Source organism: Natator depressus, chromosome 10 (assembly GCF_965152275.1).
Source record: "Natator depressus isolate rNatDep1 chromosome 10, rNatDep2.hap1, whole genome shotgun sequence".
Taxonomy (NCBI): Eukaryota; Metazoa; Chordata; order Testudines; family Cheloniidae; genus Natator; species Natator depressus.
In genome coordinates this window covers 23,266,506-23,285,320 of record NC_134243.1, presented here as the reverse complement: position 1 = coordinate 23,285,320, position 18,815 = coordinate 23,266,506, and the positions used below count along the sequence as shown (strand labels likewise).

The 18,815-nt window shown below is 38.2% G+C and overlaps 1 protein-coding gene across 7 annotated transcripts in view; it reads left to right on the top strand.

Annotated features, from left to right (window-relative positions):
* The window catches only part of CLEC16A (C-type lectin domain containing 16A), a 177,424-nt gene that overhangs the window by 35,470 nt on the left and 123,139 nt on the right, over window positions 1-18,815 (top strand). For 6 of the 7 annotated variants that reach the window (XM_074965453.1, XM_074965452.1, XM_074965458.1 and 3 more), the window contains exons 10-12: window positions 2,233-2,461; window positions 7,924-8,053; window positions 12,924-13,024. In XM_074965453.1, coding sequence (XP_074821554.1) covers window positions 2,233-2,461; window positions 7,924-8,053; window positions 12,924-13,024 — 460 coding nt within the window. The remainder of the gene's footprint in view (window positions 1-2,232; window positions 2,462-7,923; window positions 8,054-12,923; window positions 13,025-18,815) is intronic. The other variant, XM_074965454.1, reaches the window with a different exon arrangement.

The following is an 18,815-nucleotide window of genomic DNA, read 5'->3' as shown; positions in this document are numbered from 1 at the left end:
TTTGTAATAAATGAGACCTCCAAAGGTCCTGGTAAGAAACATGTCTTTTATTTTCTGTCTTCAGTCACTTGATGAGATAAGGTTACAAAAATCTTACTCTTGTTGCACAACAGGAGTCAGTATCCACTATCTCCAGTGGCTGCTGTTATGTGGTGGGTTTTTTTTTCCATATTGCTACTATTTCTACCCTGAAATGTGATAGCAATTTTAACTGATGAAGTATTGCCCATGGAAGCTGTAAATGTACAGTGACTGAATTTTTTCACTTAACAAATTGCTCTTTGTTTTGCATTTGTTTTAATAAGACTTATTAACAAGTCTGCATCATTTGTTAGTGGAGAAGCAAAGGAGGTTAAAAAGCCCCCCAAAAGCCAAGCATCCTATGTTGACTGGCGATGAGTAAACCCATCTACAGCATTTGTCACATTTTTGGGGTGGGGGGGGGAAATGTAGTCTTAAACTGCTTTGATATACTGTAGCTTTGCATCAGAAAAGAAACAGGCTTGTGTTAAGCCATGTCTTTTCAGTTCTTTATAATGCATGCCACCCACATACATACTACAAAATAAGTTTAGAAAACTAGATCTGCGGAGATGTTTTCGGAGTATAGAGAAGGACAAAATGAAATCAATTAGGGTTCGTCTACCTGGTGCTGTAGTCTGCATCAGAGGGGTTTAAATTTTAGTGTGCACTAGTGTGTCATGCACTAATTGGCCCACGTAGACCCTGCTGGCATGCATGAAAAGTTCCTTTATGCGGTTAATGGAGTTCTGTTTGAAACGGAACTATGTTTATGCGCACTAGAGAAATTTCAGTGTGCACCAGCAGGGTTCACACAGGCCAGTTAGTGTGTGGCATGCTAAAGTGTACTAGAATTTACACCCCTGTGATGCAGACTAGTTCACCATTGTAGACCAGTCCTATGAAATTATTATAGGTTTTTGGGGGGTGGGGAGAGGAGGGAATGATAGTGACTGAGGCAGATGCACCAAGGACTAGGGATTTTGCTAATAGTGAAGGATGGGGCCAAGAAAAGAACATTGTACGTAATAGTCTAGCTATACTTATCCTTAATTGAATAGATTTATCTATCACATCAGCAACAGGAAAGTAATACCACGTCTGATATTGTGATAACTTTTGGGTTAGAACATACACATTTTAATGAATCCAAATGTGTTCGGTTCTATATAATCGGGGCCTTCATTTCAAGTGCAAAGTGTTTTTCTTGGAGCCATATTGTATGCAGAATATGAGCAGACAGGAAGTGTATCTTAAATGTCATCTTTTAACGTAATTAGCAGATGAACAGTTACTGGTTTTCAGCATTTACCATTGCAGCTTGAGCCTGCTGTGTACATAAACATTTAGGAAATTTCAGTTTTTTTGACTGAATATGGGTGCATGTTTTCTTTTTCTATATATTTTTAATTTTTGAGAAGGCAAATTCCTGAGACACACACACTCAGTGTAGTTGTATTTTAACTCTAAACATTCTTACACATGAAACTAGCCTTTTTAATTGAAGTTGATATGAAAACAACTACCAGTTAAGTACACTTTGACCTCTATTTAAAACTTTAAAAAGAGGTTAGAGGTATGGTAGCTTTTCATTGAACACATTGAGATAAAAAGCATACCTATAGTTTACTTAAAAGCTGTATTTTATATTAATGGGTTTTCTTCAGCCCCATTTTTGTTTTTTGTTTTTTACTATTTCACTCCTTCCTGTTCTTTGCAATAGGCTTTTGTCTGAGTCCTCTCTGAGCTGTCTCCCCTGCATGGTCTAATTCAAAGAGCAGCTGGTGCAGTTTGTAGCATCAGTGGGACTTGATTTAGTTTAGTATTGTATGCTCTTGCATGGCAAAAAACAAGGTTTACTTTTTGACAATTTTTTTTCTTGATGGTACATGCTTTTAAAATGGTCATGTTTAATAGATGGATCTAGAACTTTCTTGTCCTGAAGTGTTCATGTTTCCTAATGCTACCAAGTCCTTAAGATTAGAATAATTTTATTTTGTAGGTGGCCTGGAACTACTGATGATTAGATATGGCTAAATTGAGATTCTCTTTCTGGCCTTTTTAAGTTAAATTTGATGTGTGTAGGTGAAATGCTTTATAGATTTGTAAATAACAATTTGTCTTGTGCAAACTGAAGTTACTTCTACCCATTTTATGCTAAATTGCTGAAGAAATATATAGCTAAAAATGTATCTCATTTAAATTTAATAGGCAAAATCAAGCATCAGATGCTTCATAAAACCTACAGAGACACTGGAAAGATCTCTTGAAATTAACAAGCATAAGGGAAAGAAGAGGTTGCAAAAGAGACCCAACTATAAAAACGTTGGTGAAGAGGAGGAAGAGGAGAGAGGACTTGAAGATACTCAAGAAGACCCAGATAAGGCTAAAGGTACAGAGGGTAGTTCAAAAGGCATCAAGGCAAGTGGAGAAAATGAAGGTGAGTGCACCAATGAATGAAAACCATGCAAACTTTATATATGCTAATAATTTAATTGTATCACATGTTTGTGGTCTAGTTCATGTTTTTTGTTCATTTATAATACTGGTTGCATAACTAAAACAAAATCATTAGATTTTTCCACTGTCAGTGATTCTTGCTTATTTTTCAACCTCTCCATGTAGAATTCAGCTCTTTAAAAAACTTGGTCGAAAATGTGAAGTGTCTGCAGTTTCTCCTGTGGCATCTAGCCTTTAATCACAAGTATACCTTCTAGCTAGCTGCACGTGATTAATCAGTCTTGTAAGACTTGTTAACAAGTCTGTGTCATTTGTTAGTTAAAAAGCCCCCCAATGGCAATGAGTAAACGCTTTTCTACCAAGTACTGCCACATCTCTACATGTGCCTATTGTGCAAAATTAAAGAAACATCCCTCAAATTTTTTTATTTAATTACCTGACTGATGTGCATTCTAGTTGCTTCACAGAACTATCATGCCTGAATCGTTAGATTTAAAGTATTGGGTGTGCACCAGAAAGGTATGCTGTTCAGTTACTTTCGTTGTTTTAAGTTTCTAGTGAAGAGGAAAATGCATATCAAAAAGTAGAGGTTTTTATGCATAAAATGAGACCGCGATGACAGCACTGCATCTAAGGAAGCATATAACTCAATACAATTTTTCCCTATATTATGACTTCTTTGGGAGCCCTTTTTCATGTCCTGCTTGCATTTTGATACATGTAATTAATCTGTCCGAAAAGAACTTCCAAGTTCTTTATTCTGACTTCATGTAAATGATGCTAAATACAATGCATGTAATGACTGTGTATTGTCATTTTTTGTTCAAATTACATAATTGAACTCCTGTGCTTACGAAATGCATTTTTTAAAATTCTTCCTCTTCCCAATTTCTCAAGAGGCCTAACAAACTAATTTTGGGATGGGCAAGGGACCATGTTAGAGAAGTGAGGGCAAAAATCTTTGTGTGCCTAATATCTTAAACTGGGAGAAGTGTGTAAAACTTTTTTCTAACCCACTTTTTCTTCTAAAGTGGGTTAAAGGTCATTTAACATGGCTTGCATCCATACTACAACTTAAAATCTTTTTATACAAATGTCAGAACACTATCAGAAAGTGTTTCAGAACAGCTCTCACTTTAACCTGGTTTCTTTATAGTGGGGACAGGGCTTTAGTGGGTAGTCTGCATAATTTTTATGATCCTCCTGGTGGGTAATCCCCTAGTACACAGCATAGCATTAACTCCTAATTCCAAACAAGTAGCGTCATGCTAATCAACATCGTGTGTACTGGGCTTTGTTCCATGATTCCAAGTATTGCATATTGGGCTTTGTTCCATGACTCCACATATTGTAAAGCATGTGTGTATTGCTTCCTGGCAAACTGGGGCTGTTCTCATAAGTTTGACAGTGATATAGCTTTTATAATTTAATCTTCAGCATTTACCTTGAAAAGCTTTAAATCCAAATTAGGCAAACCTACAACATTTAAAAAAAAAAAATTAGGTGTAAAGGGAAGGGAGAGTGAGGGTTGGAACAAACGTTGTGGGCCATGCATAGTGACTGAGGAGAGCCTTAAGCTGAACAGCAGTGGAAGTGGTGGTTATTAAGCTCAAAATGTGGGTCTTGAGGCAGGATTTCAAGGAAACTGAGGATGTTTAGTAGAAAGAATAAATATGCCATTCCAGTCACAGGGGACAGCATCGGAAGATACAAGAGCAAAAATAATAGGGTACTACTAACCCTAACTGTGTTACTGACTTGCTGTGCAAGGTTGGGGCAGTCTCTTATTTCACCCTGTCAGTTTCCACTTCTGTAAAATGGGGATACTACTTATCCAGCAAAGTTTGTTGTAAAACTTAGTAGTGTTAATATACTGTTGTCTTAGGATGGAAATGCATGTTAAGGCTTTTGTAACTAAGTGAAACTAAATATCTTGCTCAACTACTCTGCTTTCACTCAAACTTTTTTTTCCACAATGTGGACGACAACTTACTGTGGTGTGCATCATCTTCCCTTCCATTTGCAATCCTATGACATCCCTCTGGCAATTACAGCAATTTATGTGAAAAAGTAATATTAGGAAAACATTTGGGGAGTGCTGTAGTGATCATTTAGTGTGACTTAGTAGCTTTAAATAAGAGCTACAGGCCTGTTTAAAAGCTGTTTTTAATTCATCTGTAAAAACAGATCTATCAACTGGATAGATATCACGTTGGAGTAACTTATCTTTATATGCTAATATTTTTAATAAACACTTTGTTCTAGTTTTGTTTTTGTTAGTCATAAGGATAAGTTCATATGTACCTAGGTTAGCCTAGGAAATTAGAAGTCCTGAGCAATCCACTGACTCAGTGAGACTTTGATCCTTAGCACCTGAACTATAAAATTACATGAGTTCACTGGCAACCAGACACTGCACCTAAGTTGATTTGCACTGAGCAAATCCAAGAGATGAGTAGGTGGAATCTCTTGGCTAGGAATCTAGCTATTTTGGCTATAGCTGATGGGAAAAGACTGGACTCTTTTTGAGTTTATGAATTAATTTGCCCTGTATAATTCTTGGGAATAGCACTTCCTTAATTGGTTTGAGTTGATTTGGCTGGCTGTCTTTTTTTTCATTTTTTTTTTTCATGAGTATAACCACCTGATCCACATTGATCCATATCTTCCCATGGAGCTACATGCATGCACCAGGATGACACTGTATCTTGAAGTCTGACCTTCACTTTTTTTTTTTTTCCCTGTTATGGCTGCTCCTTGGAATCATGTATGTGGGCATGATAAAAATATGAACTCCTTTTTACAGCCATGGAAACAAATTTATTAGAGGGGCTAAACTGAATGTCATTTTTACTTCTGACCTATGCACTGTGCACACCAATCTAACTCTGCTTGGACTACAACTAACATTTCTACTTTGTCAGAGTCCCCATCGCTGCCATTTTAAAAAAAACCAACACACACACCACTGATTGTTTCTCATAAATGTGGCTTTGATAAAAATGGATTAAATTTATTTTCCTATAATTTCTGGGTTAGTAACTATCATAAACTCTTCCCTTACAAACCACATATGCTCAAGGAAATTTTGTATTCCATTATTTTGCTAGGATTCTAGGCTATTAAATGGCACAAGTGTCAAAACATTATACTGTCTGTATGCCAGTTGTCAAGGACTTTCCTGAGGAAACAGGAAAAATATGAAGAATCAGAGTGAATCCTGTCTTTGGGGTGGGTGACTCTTGTCCTCAGGGTGGAGGCAAAGTCCCAGATTACTCTGAGTGGACTGTGGGGCTTAGAGTAGTTGGCTTGAGGAATCAGTTGTCACTGCCAGGGAATAATTGGCTGTGGGTTTGAACTGCTAAGCCTACTGACAGTAGAGTTTCCGATTTTTGAGACTGCTAAGGGAGGGGCATAGGAGAGAACTTGGTTAGTAGCACGGCTATTTACAATTCAGCATAATTTTGTTTGATATTCCTATACTAATAGCTAAAAGCCTGTGCTGTTGCATGGGTATAATTCGTTGCCATGTGTTTAAAAGAAAAAAAGGCCATAAATGGCTGAGAATTTCAAAATGGGGCAGTAATGGACCATGAAGCTCAGTGATGATTCAACCTAATGATATTCTGAACAAAAAGATCTGTCACAATCGTAACTGTTTCCATCACTTCACACTGACTCCGCAGACATTCTAGGATTCAGAGTGACACAGTGACAATCCTAGAATCTTGGTACATAGATATACTAAAGTATCCTTTTAGTAACATCTTGTTTTTTCATGGTTGGTTTGTTTTTTCTTATTTGTTTATGTAGCCTCTTATTAGTTTTACTCTAAAATTTAAATATTTTAAATATTTCCCCTTACTTGGTAGAGTGTTTTTATTTAAGAAAATGGTAGACGTTTACAAATGTGTATGAGGGGAATACTCTTAACATGACTGCCTTGGAAAAACACAGCTCAATATCATGGAGGGGAGGGATCCAGGGACATGGTCCAGAGCTTTGGAAATTGTCAGGGGTAAATTTTGCCTCTCCATGGCCTGTGTCAGTCAAAATCCTGCTACATTATAATGCTATAGTGCAAGCTGTGGCCAGAAAGTTATCTTTTCTCTACATTTCAGGATATCGGGTGTAGATGTATGGTAGTTTATATGCTATAAGGGTGATCGATAGCAATTTGTTAAACCTGAGTGACATGCAGATCTTGCCATCAAGTGGCTCTGTGTGCAGAGAGGGATACATAGGCCCCTATCCACTGCCCACTTCACCTGTGACTGAGCGTCTCAGCCTCTGCATACCTATAAGATCTGTCACTTGACCCTGTTGCCAATGAGCGCACAGTCTATGGGCGTGTAAACAAGTGAGCTAGCACTTACAAAGTTTAAGTTTTCAGGGTCTGAAACGGTCTTTTCTTTATGGCATGCTGCCTTCTAGCACTGCACCGTGCACTAGACAGGAAAGGATCAGCGAGTACAAGTGATTACAGGGCATTAAAGTCAATCAGTTGGCGGCTCTTAGTGGATCTATCGGCTGTCTGGCAGTGAGGGGTTTCTTGTGTGACTAAATATGCAGTCTGTCTAATGGTAGCCTAGGGCTTCCATTGCTGTCTGTGAGGGAATGAAGTTTTGACATCACAAGTAACTCCTTGTGTCAGGAGAAGAGTGGCTTTACAAACTGCCTGTATGCACAAATTAATGTTTACTGGAAAAAAATCTCAATACATCAGTGTTTTCTTTAGCCTACACTTAAAGAAATATAGGGAGACCTTTACCAAAACTGAATTTCCTCAGTGTTGTGGAGGAAGTGTCTGTCTATAGACAACTTGTTGAAAGACTTTGAAACGTAATAGTTTCATACTCAGAACCTGAAATATTAGCCATAAACAGAGTTTGTTTGCATTAGTTACTACAGTAACAAGTGTACTACTCCTTTGAATTCCACATACTGTTTCCCTCCACCTTTTTTTTTTTGTGCCAATGCATTTTTTATAAAATCTGAAGCAGTTATATATACACTAGTTTTGTTATGTTTGGGCGTAGAGTGAACAGTTTTTCACTTAAAGCTGCTGAGATAATTGAAAGTGTAAATAGTTTTTTGGCAAATGCTGACCATTTAAAAAATGCTGTAAAAATGCTTGGCCGTTAACAGTTTTGTAAAGGCTTTCATATTCAGAACTGATGGTGTAATTATTTATGAAGCCCCGAGTTTATTTCCTTCAGATTGTGTTTTTTAAATCTTATAAGAAATGCTTTTTAATATTTTGTGGTGATGGTAGGAAAATCAGAAAGGCCTCTGTGTATATTCTGACACATAAGCAGTGTCTTCCCTCATTTTTAGGTGCATAACACTTTTTTTAAAAATCACTTTTTCACATTTCGCATAAAGAATACTTCAAATAGGTCACATCTTCCTCTAAACTCAATTTTAGCTCTTTCTTTTAAGAAATAGAGATGGTAATCATGGAGCGGTGTAAGATGTCAGAATTGTCTATCTCAACTGTGACAGAGCAGAATACAACTGATGAAGAAAAGAGTGCAGCAGCCTCTGGGAATGAAATGATAAACTGGAGCAGGTATGAAAGAATTGTAATTCACCTGTCCAGGTTCCTTCCTTCTGCTTGTTTTTTTTTTTAATTTTGTCGTCTCTCTTCTCTCCCCTCGCCCCCACCCTCCCAATTTATGGCTCATCCAAACATTTGCCTTTGACTGGTGTAGCTGACTTGTATATGGTCATGTAGAAGGTGTGTCAGTAAGGAAGCAGTGTCTGTCCTCTTCATTCCCTGGAGGCTGCTGTATCCAGTTTCCTGCCTGAAAGGGGTGCCTTGTCTTAGAGCAGTTCTGTATGTTGTATGCCAGAATAGGAAGCATTACATGTAACACACAAACTGTGTTCTGAGGATGTGTTTTGTATGTCTTTTGGTTTGCCACTTTTCTTACGGTAGTACCCAGAAGCCTCAGTCGAGATCGGGGTTCCATTATGCTAGGTGGGAGTCTTGCAGCAATGACGTTAATCTTTTTGGTGCCGAAGAGCCTTTTAAGTGTGAAAATTAATTCTTAGCAGTTAAAATCTGAAATACTACTAACAATTAGGAAACTAAAGGACGTGCCAAATGTTCACTTTCTTCCCATTTGATTGTCTTAAATTGCTAAAGAATTAGTAACATGTAAATGATTCTGATTTAAATTTTTAAAAAAGTAAAATATTCTGTTTTTGACATAATTTTCTCTATTGTGTCCTAGAGTATCCTGTTCTGCTTTTTCCTCCTGTGTTGGGTAAATGACTTTTTAGATGTCACCATACCCTGCAGTAGTTTGGTTTGGATGCTGGGGTGATCAATAGCAATTTTGGTAAACAGAACACATTGACAATAACACATATTTTTTTATCCAAGTGATTTGCAGTATTGTGTATATAATGTAGGTGAGGTACTTTTTTTTTTTTAAACTGGAACAACTTCTGCTGGTGAAAGACAAGCTTACATGGAGCTCTTCTTTAGGGAAGTGCTCTGTGTAAGCTTGACAGCTTGTCTCTTTCACCAACAGAAGTTGGTCCAGTAAAAGAGAGTACCTCTACCACACTTGTCTAATTGTCAAGTGGGACGGCTTCATGAAGCGTAAAGATGGGTGACAGTAATGGGAACATAACGTTACAGTTACTAGCAAGTGTGGGCAGCATAGGGGTTTTTTAAGTGAAGTGTGAGTGAGCAAGAGATTCTGGTTTACCACTTTTTATAAAATGAAGTTGGCCATGATAGGACTAAGGACAGTGCCTGACGGTATTAGAACATTAGCTTTTAAGTCTTCAAAATGCAAAGTATTCATCTGATCATCCTAATACCTTGTCAGATATTTGCATTTCAGGACAGATGAGAATATAGATAGCGATCTAACAGCATCTTGCATCTTCGTTCAAATGCCATCTGTGCAGAAGTGAAGCACGTCTAAAAGCAAGAGTAGATCTTATCACACATGTAAGGGAAGTATTCCTAGACTTAGCAAAGTAAAATACTGCACAAGACTTTTTGTTAAAGTCAATTTTTCAGTTTCTTGGTTAAGAAACAGTTAAAATCTTGAATTTTTTTGATACCTCAGCATTCTAAACACTATTTGAATCCTCCTCTGTATAATGAAATAAACTGGATGAAATATTTTTTGCATTAAAGATTGGATCTGTTTATAAGGAATATCTTTCCTATTTTGGTTATCCAATCTAATGGATCACTACAAATGTCATAGCGAAGTTTGCACTTTCCAAAAGTTATGAAACACTGGTGGAAAGTGAGATAACTGAGGGCATGGCTACACTTGCAGATGTAGAGCGCTTTGAGTTAAACCAGCCTTCGTAGAACGCAGTAGGGAAAATGCTGCAGTCTGTCCACACTGACAGCTTCAAGCACACTGGCTTGGCCACATTTGCAGCACTTGCAGCGGCATTGGGAGTGGTGCATTATGGGCAGCTCTCCCAGCATGCAAGTGGCTGCAATGTGCTTTTCAAATGGGGGTGTGTGGAGTGTGACAGGGAGTGTGTATGTGGGGGGAGAGTGGTTTTTTGGGGGGCTGAGAGCATGTCAGCATGCTGTCTGAACTTACAAGACAGCAGCAGACGCTCCCTTCCCCACCCCCACCCCCCACCCCACAGCATTCCACAGTAATGGTTGTTTTGTCTCAGAGGAGATAAGCAGCCAGCTGTCAGAAACGGAGCTTTCAATGGGCATTCCTACAGCCGATTCCAAACAATGACAAGAGTGGCCACTTGACGTAAGGGGATTATGGGATGTTTCCCGAGGGTGATCAGAGCGCAGTAAAGCAACACCTTGTTCACACTGGTGCCGGAGCGCTCCAGCGGGGGTGCAGCAAACGTTATTCCACTCGCTGAGGTGGAGTACCAGCAGCGCTGTAGCCGCGGAGTCAGAGTGCTCTACGTGCCTTACAAGTGTGGATGGGTAGTGAGCTAGTGCACTCGGGGCTCCTTTATTGCTCTGTAACTCGCAAGTGTAGCCAAGCCCTGAGTGTGGTCTGTATTGGCACATGTTGACTTTTTAAATGATGATGTCTAATGTAGATCCATCTCTATAAAGCATGAAATTTAACAATATTGTGTGTAAACAAACCTTAATTTTGAAAGTTTTAATGTGCTCGACATTTGAATGCTAAGGCGGATCAATTTGAGGATAAATAGAATCCCTGTAGGTATTAACATTTGTTTAATATTGGGGGAGATACTAGAATCTGGAATTCTGTAGAAATTTAAAAAGTCATTTCCAGTCTGATCCTTCAAATAGAATAGTAGGAGCAAAAATAACTGGAAAATATATTTGTCAACACAATATTTGCTATATAAACAGTAGCCAAATGGCACATTGGATTTTGTTGTTCTGCACCGATGTACCTAGAATCATAGTACAGTAGTTGGGAAAGGGCATATAGGACCATCAAGTTCAAACTTCCTGCTAAGGCAGGACATTATGGCTCGGTTCTCAGTTCCCCCCAAGCTAGTTTTTGTGTGAGGATGGATGGGGCAGATGGGGGAGGAACTTTTAAGTCATGTCTGTACTTCCCGTGTTCTCTGCCCTACCTGACTTCTAGCTAATACTTGTATAGTTGAATGGAATACAGCAAATGGCTGAATTGTTTATAGATGCAATAAATGTGGTTTTAAAGGAGACCCCACATCCGAAATGCCTGATTGTAGGTTATATGCTGCGATCATGGCTAAATTAGTGGCAGGAGAGGCTGGAAAAATGCAGTGAAACTTGCTTGCATAGTGACTGCTTCTCTTGTATCCAAAGGAACATCCCAGGATTGTCTTTTATGGCGGTGGTATAGAGAGGATAGGAGCTGTACTCATTTTTCTATTTTGGGCTTTATTATTGGTATTAAAGCATTTCATACTTTCAGTCCAATGTAATCAATTCCTACTTGTCATATTGTACACTTCATTGTACACGTTTCTGATACCTAATATTTTTTTGGCTCTGTGAGGCGTGCCTCCTTGCATCTAGGTTAGGGAATGAAGCTCACTGTGCCAGCTGCCATCTTGCTGCTCATTGCTCACTCTGTAATAGCCTTTTGTTCTGGAAACTTAGCCCTCTGGCCAGGTCACCATTTAGTCCACCCCTTCTGGGCTTAACATCCAACAGAACAACTGTTCAAACACTGTTGCCAGACAGTGTTCAGCCCCAGCTCAGGATTCTGTGCCAGTGTCTAGCACTGGAACCCAGGCCTGTCTGTTACACTGGGTTTCAGCCCAAAGACCCTATAACTAGCATTTAAACTGCCTCAGTTCATCTGTAGAACCAGTGTATATGTTTATCTAACTAGTATTGTAATTATTAGCTTTCTGAAAGTGAAAAGTGCTAAAATAGTGCTGAAGCTTGGTATCTTACCCAGCCTCCTTTGAAGTGTTGTTCCCAACTAAACTCTGCTTCCTATTTAGGTTGTATGAAATTAAAGCCAAGTATGTTGCAATAGTAGAGACTATAGAGAAACAAAGGGTGATTGTACAAAACAGGACAACTTTAGCCATGCTCTACAAAAAAGGCTGAAAAGCAGGCCTAAACCTAGTTATTGGTTTTGTTAGTTACACATGATTGAATGCTTTTATATAAAAATCCTTTTGGTCCTAATAGCTGCTCCACTGTGCCCTAGCTCTTTTTTTCCAGATGTCTGTTTAGTCCAGAAATTGAGTTTTGAAAGTATCTACTTGGTCACAACTCTGTCATGACTTGATTGTGTAAAGTCTCTGGCACTAGTCACTGAATCACCCCACATCGAACTCAAGATAAGAGTGGTCTGAAATCAGTTTAAACAGCTCAGGTTTCTTCTTTTAGACTTCTGTTCCTCCACATAGGAAGGATAATAGTTTCCTCCATAGATGGCTTAGAGTAAAACTTGTAGCTGTGTTCTAGTAAACATTGCTTTTATTTATACTAACCAATAGTGTAACCATCTCAAAGTTGTTCATTGTTCCTGAAGATGAACATGGTTAATATGTTAGTTTTCCATATGTGCCAATGCAGTTTTGCATCACACACAGGTATAAACAACCCCCTGAAGTTCGTTGTGTCTGCTTAGAACAAACTGTGGAATGTCTAATGGTCCGTAATTTTTTTCCCCGGGGTTTTTTAAGGCACCAGTGCCAAGGAACATTGGGCCTGAAAGATAACCCTTTATAAGTGAAGGCAACCATTTGGGAGGGTGCTGGGGAAAATTCCTACTAAAATGACAGGTGTAATACCAGTAATAAACACAATAAAATAACTGCTTTCAAACAGCTTGACTTTTGCTCTTTACCATATCTAAAGAGAAAATTGGGGCATAGTTGGATAGTGAGTCATTCTGTTCCATAGGTAGGTAATGGCACAGGCTATGTTACAATTAGCTAGTTCTTCAGGCATCCGAACAAAACCACCATTTTAATACTACTCTTTTTTTTTTCCACAGGCCTTTTCTCGATATGGTATATAATGCACAGGACTGTACTGAAGATGATTACTATGCTCTCTTTGTACTTTGTCTTTTGTATGCAATGTCTCAAAATAAAGGTAAGATGTTTATTGCTTTGGATATTTTTAAATGTGTCTTTCCACAGAAAGGAGAATAAAATAAGACTTGACTGCACTCAGTGGTCTTAGTTTGGTAAACATTTCTTCAGTGAACTACATATTTGTTTTTTCTAGTTTTTAAACTACAAGAAACAAAAAAGGTTGTGTAGGATCTGCATTTTAGAAGAATTTTTAATAGAATGCTATAATTGTTTAGATGGTTTGTTTCTTCAATTGGTTTCCTAGAACTAGAAATGACTTACTCATTTGCGCTTTGTTCTCAGTTACTTGACTTCAGTACTCTTAATCTGAACTAACAAAATATGTTCAGTGTGAACACTGGGGCCCTGATTCTCCCCTGACTTTCAGAGACACATGTGGTTGAAGTGAGTGCAAAGTGGGTGTACTACTAGAATGAGTGAAGAATTCCGACTTGGTAGCATTTACCCTTTGCTCAGGTGTAAATTACTACAGGATGTGCAAGGCAGTGGAGAATTAGGCCCCTTATTTTTGAAAGTCTACTGTGGTTGGTTATTGGTACTCCATTCCACACGTCCTTAATTCATTCTTTGTTAATGACACAGCTTTCTTTGTCTGCAACAGTTGCAAAATATGTTGCATCATAGTTCTTTGGTTTCAATTTTAGAGATTTTATTATGAAGCTTTTTTGCTTTTAATACTTTTTCAGTTGGTTCATAGCTTGTATATGTGACATTACTTGGGGTGCTGCAGAGTTGGCTTTACTGCTGATTATCTTGTAATGAACAGATGCAACTTTAATGGATTTTTCATTGTGAAAGTATTTGGACAAGTGACACACACAATGATATAAACTGAATGCTAATGTAAGAATTCCAGGAAGTCCTGGTAGATAAAATGCATCAAATGTCTACATAATATAGAAATGAATTTTGTGTATGGAAGTATTGAGCCATGACCCATACAATTCAGTTAATCATTAGAATTCGGGCTGTCAATCGATTAAAAAATTAATTGAGCGATTAATCGCACTGTTAATAACACCATTTATTTAATTGACTTCAATTATAACCCAAAATACAAAGTATACAGTGCTCACTTTATATTTATTTTTTATTACAAATATTTGCACTGTAAAACACCCCAAAAGAAATAGTATTTTTCAATTCACCTAATACAAGTACTGAAGTGCAATGTCTTTATCATGAAAGTTGAACTTACAAATGTAGAATTATGTACAAAATCCCCCTGCATTAATAAATAACAGTGTGAAACTTTAGAGCCTACAAGTCCACTCAGTCATATTTCTTGTTCAACCAATGGCTCAGACTAACGAGTTTGTTTACATTTGCAGGAGATAATGCTGCCCGCTTCTTGTTCACAATGTTACTGAAAGTGAGAATAGGCGTTCGCGTGTCACAGTTGTAGGTGGTGGTGCAAGATATTTACATGCCAGATGTGCTAAAGATTCATATACCCCTTCATGCTTCAACCACCATTCCAGAGGACATGTATCCATGCTGATGACGGGTTCTGCTCGATAACAATCCAAAGCAGTGCAGACCAATGCATGTTCGTTTTCATCATCTGAGTCAGATGCCACCAACAGAAAGTTGATTTTCTTTTTTTGGTAGTTCGGGTTCTGTAGTTTCTGCATTGGAGTGTTGCTCTTTTAAGACTTCTGAAAACATGCTCCACACCTCATGCCTCTCAGATTTTGGAAGGCACGTCAGATTCTTAAACCTTGGGTAGAGTGCTGTAGCTATCTTTAGAAATGTCACATTCTTTGCATTCTGTGAAATCTACAGTGAAAGTGTTCTTAAAATGAACATTTGCTAAGTCATAATCTGAGACTACTATAACATGAAATATATGGGAGAATGCGGGTAAAGCAGAGCTGGAGACATACAATTCTCCCCCAAGGAATTCAGTCCTAAATTTAATTAACACATTATTTTTTTTTAACAAGTGTCACCAGCATGGAAGCATGTCCTCTGGAATGGTGGCCAAAGCATGAAGAGAGATATGAATGTTTAACATATCTGGCATATAAATACCTTGCAATGCTGGCTACAATTCTCACTTTCTGGTGATGTAAATAAAAGAGGGCAGCATTATCTCCTGTAAATGTGAACAAACTTGTTTGTCTTAGTGATTGGCCGACTCAGAACTAGGACTGAGTGGACTTGTAGGCTCTAAAGTTTTGTGTATTGTTTTTTTGAGTGAAGTTATGTAACAAAAAAAAAAAATCTACATTTGTAAGTTTGCACTTCAGTACTTGTATGAGATGAACTGAAAAATACTTTCTTTTGTTTATCATTTTTACAGTGCAAATATTTGTAATCAAAAATAATATAAATTGAACAGTGTGTACTTTTTGTATTCTGAGTTGTAATTGAGATCAACATATTTGAAAATGTAGAGAAACATCCGAAGTATTGTTTAACGATGCGATTAAAACTACAATTGCGATTAATTTTTTTGAGTTAATCGTGTGAGTTAAGTGCGATTAATCAACGGGCCTAATCAAAATGAATTCTGGTTCAAGTTTCCGATAGAAAATTCTACTTCTACTTCCACTTCACCTCTTGCATCTTTTTGAAATACTGACAAGTACAGAATGTATCTTACATGACTGGAGTATTTTTATTGAATTTCAACTTCCAACTCCTGAAACATACTGCCTTCAACTGAAATCAGTTGAACAACACCACAGCATTTCAGGACAGCACAGTGGGGGGGGGGGGGGAGAGGGAGAATGACTTCAATATAGTGGTAGAGGCATTTCTCGTAACACTTTGAACAGGTTCAGGTGAGGGAAAATGGCAAGTAGATTGATGATAGAAGTCCTGGAAGTGAGGGTGCAAGTCCAGAATATTTTAATTTTACAACCAGTTAAGGGTTATGGATACGTGGGTGGAAAGAATATAAAACTGTGGACAACTTTTTCCCCAGGGGTATAGAAAATTAGGGTTTGAAACTGGTTAAAAATAACTCTACAGAACCATACTCTGTGGAGAGAAGAAATGGATTTGTCTGTTGCGTGGCTCCATTTTTCAGCTGAAATTGTGTAGTGGATGTGATAGGACCAAAATAATTGAGATTGAGCATCTTAAGGATGGAAACCAGGGATCGGTGACAGATCAAGTCCTATAAAAGAAAATGAAGACTGAGGTCTGAAATTCATTATGTAGCAAATACTCCTTACCCCATGGTTTATTGGGATCATCTAGCATGCAGTTGCAAAACATTGACCTGCTACATTTGCAGTTCATGTTGAAGAGCATTAATAATGCTATTAAAAAAAAAATCAGGCTCTTGTTACGTTATGTCAATGAAATCAGATACAGTTCGCTCGCTGTACATCTTTGGCTGCAGCATGTGTGAAGGTAATTTGAGAAATTCTGTAAAATGTGAAATTTGAAGGAGTTAAAAAACTTCTAGTAGAGCAGATGAATATGGGTTTTATATGTGTAGTTTATTGTAATGGCAGTAGTTAGACTGAAATAACTTCAGCATCCATCATTAAACCCTTTCTTACAGCTATCCAGCTAGATAAATATTTTAACACTGGTCCCTGTACATATAGAACACTTCCTTTCAAATATAATCCTTTCAGCTTGACTAATTTGGGGAATTAAGAGTCCCATTTGTTGGGCTAGGACACAATACAATAATAGCATAGTTTGAGATCACAAATGTGTATTCTTTCAGACTATAATCTCTCTGCAGACTATTCTTATTTTGTAGAATATAATTTCATAAGCAACCCAATTCCAAATCAGTTAGTCATAGGCATGCAAAGTTGCTATAATCACTTGTGTGTTCCTGTGTATATGGATTTGAAGGTGTTTACTGATGACCTGCTTCTCTATTTGCTCCATTATTAAATTTGTTCTGTTAAAAGTTTTTGGCCATCTGGGACCTAGATATGGACAAGCAATATGTCTCCTTTTAACATATTTTGCTATCATGTTGGCTCTTTGGCCGAGTCTATCTTTCATGCTAAGGGATTTTTTTAGTTCTTCACAAATAAGATGAATTAGACACCAACTTGGCAAATGGCCATTGTAGGGGCAGATGCGTGTCTGGAAGGAACAGAGGCAGTGTCTTTTCTGGATGAGTTCCAGCAGATCCTGCTCATTGAGATTCTGAAGGTACTGTAAAAGGCACTGGCTCTTTGAGTGCTTTGAGTATAGTAAGAAGGGAGGAATTGCAGGGGGTGCTGGTAAATGTCCAGGCCCTCCCTAAAAAAAGTAGAACGTGGAGAACACTACTATGCATAGTTTCAGTCATCATTCAAAAATCAATTTTTGTGACTGATAATCTTTCCAGTAATCATGCTTTATTTTCTTTTTGGTGAAGATTATTGTGAAGGTTATAGTCTCTTGTCCGCAGATTCCTTGAACCCTACCACCTTGTCTTTCAGCCTAGATATGATCAAGTTGGCACTGGTCTATGATTTGTCTTGATAAGATGTCCATGCTGTTTCTCTCAGTTGGCATTCCATTGAAAATAAGGTTTGTTCATTCTTCTGCGGGACCTGACTAGGGTGCTTTTAAATGGGTTCTAGTCTGAACTTTTAAAAGCCTCAAAATGTGGTTTTAGGCAATTGCTTTACCAGCCAAACAGTCTCTAAAGCAAACTTCCCTGCGGCTCTATTTTATTATTCCTTTGTCTTAATATGTATTTGAGTCCATTAGAGGTAATTGAGATAGTTTTGTGTTGTGGTGTCACTGATGTGTGGATGGGATTCAGCTCCATCTGTTTTACCTCAGCATTCTCTGTGTCTAACTGAAATTGAGATTTGGATGAGAGTTGGCTGAAAACTGCCTGGATAACACAGATGGTGAGAGTGTGCCAAAGAAATTTTTAAGACGTTACAGGAGTGAGTCTTGTTGTTTTGTGTGGCTTGGGCCATATTTGGCCCAAGCGATTTGCAATTTGGGGGTTCATTTGTCATCTTTATGGGTTTTGAATTGCAGAAGGCATCATTGGCTAATAATATTTTTCCACTTATGTGAGACAAGGAGCTAGTTCCATTTTCCCTGGATCATGGCCCTGCCATAAGAACCCTTGTGTAACCCATGTTAACTGAAGCATTGATACTTCCCCTCTAATAAGTGACCATGTACGGAGGTTTGAACCTTCTGTCTCTGAACTAATGCAGCCTGCTATTTTAGCTCTAGCAGTAGAGGCTCATGGTTTTTAGCTCCTCGGTTCAATCCCTGTATATGGTGATCCAGCCAAGGCCATAATTACAAGTGATGACCCATACAGGGATTTGAACTTCTATAGACTTTGGTATGAGCTTCCTTAAATTGGGGGATTATGTAACCCATGTTAACAGTCTCTTTGTCACCCTTTAGTGGAGAAATCATATATAGAGGTTTGTTAGCTACTGTCGTCTAGATTACAATAATCCAATGTGCTGTATTTGAAGACCACTGGAAAGTTAGTGTAGAAGACTACTTCCCACCTTTTTAGGTGGTGGTGGTAAAAAGCAACAATAGTTCAAAAGCTGCACTGGCTTCCTATTTGCTTTCAGGTTCAGTTAAGGCACTATTTACCATTGTGGGCCGCATCCATTACTACCTGTATGGCCCTGAGGATGTCCCATGGGCTGCTATGCTGTGCTGATTGGGCCGCAAGCGGCTCACGGGCCACAGGTTGAGAATCACTTAGTTAAGGTGTTGGCTTTGGGACTTGGTTGTCAGACTGCTCTGACTATGGTATGTTATGGTGGCTAGTTCTGTTTCTGTGGAATAGTGCTATTTTTATGTACACTTCTGATGGAAGTGTTTCATGTACT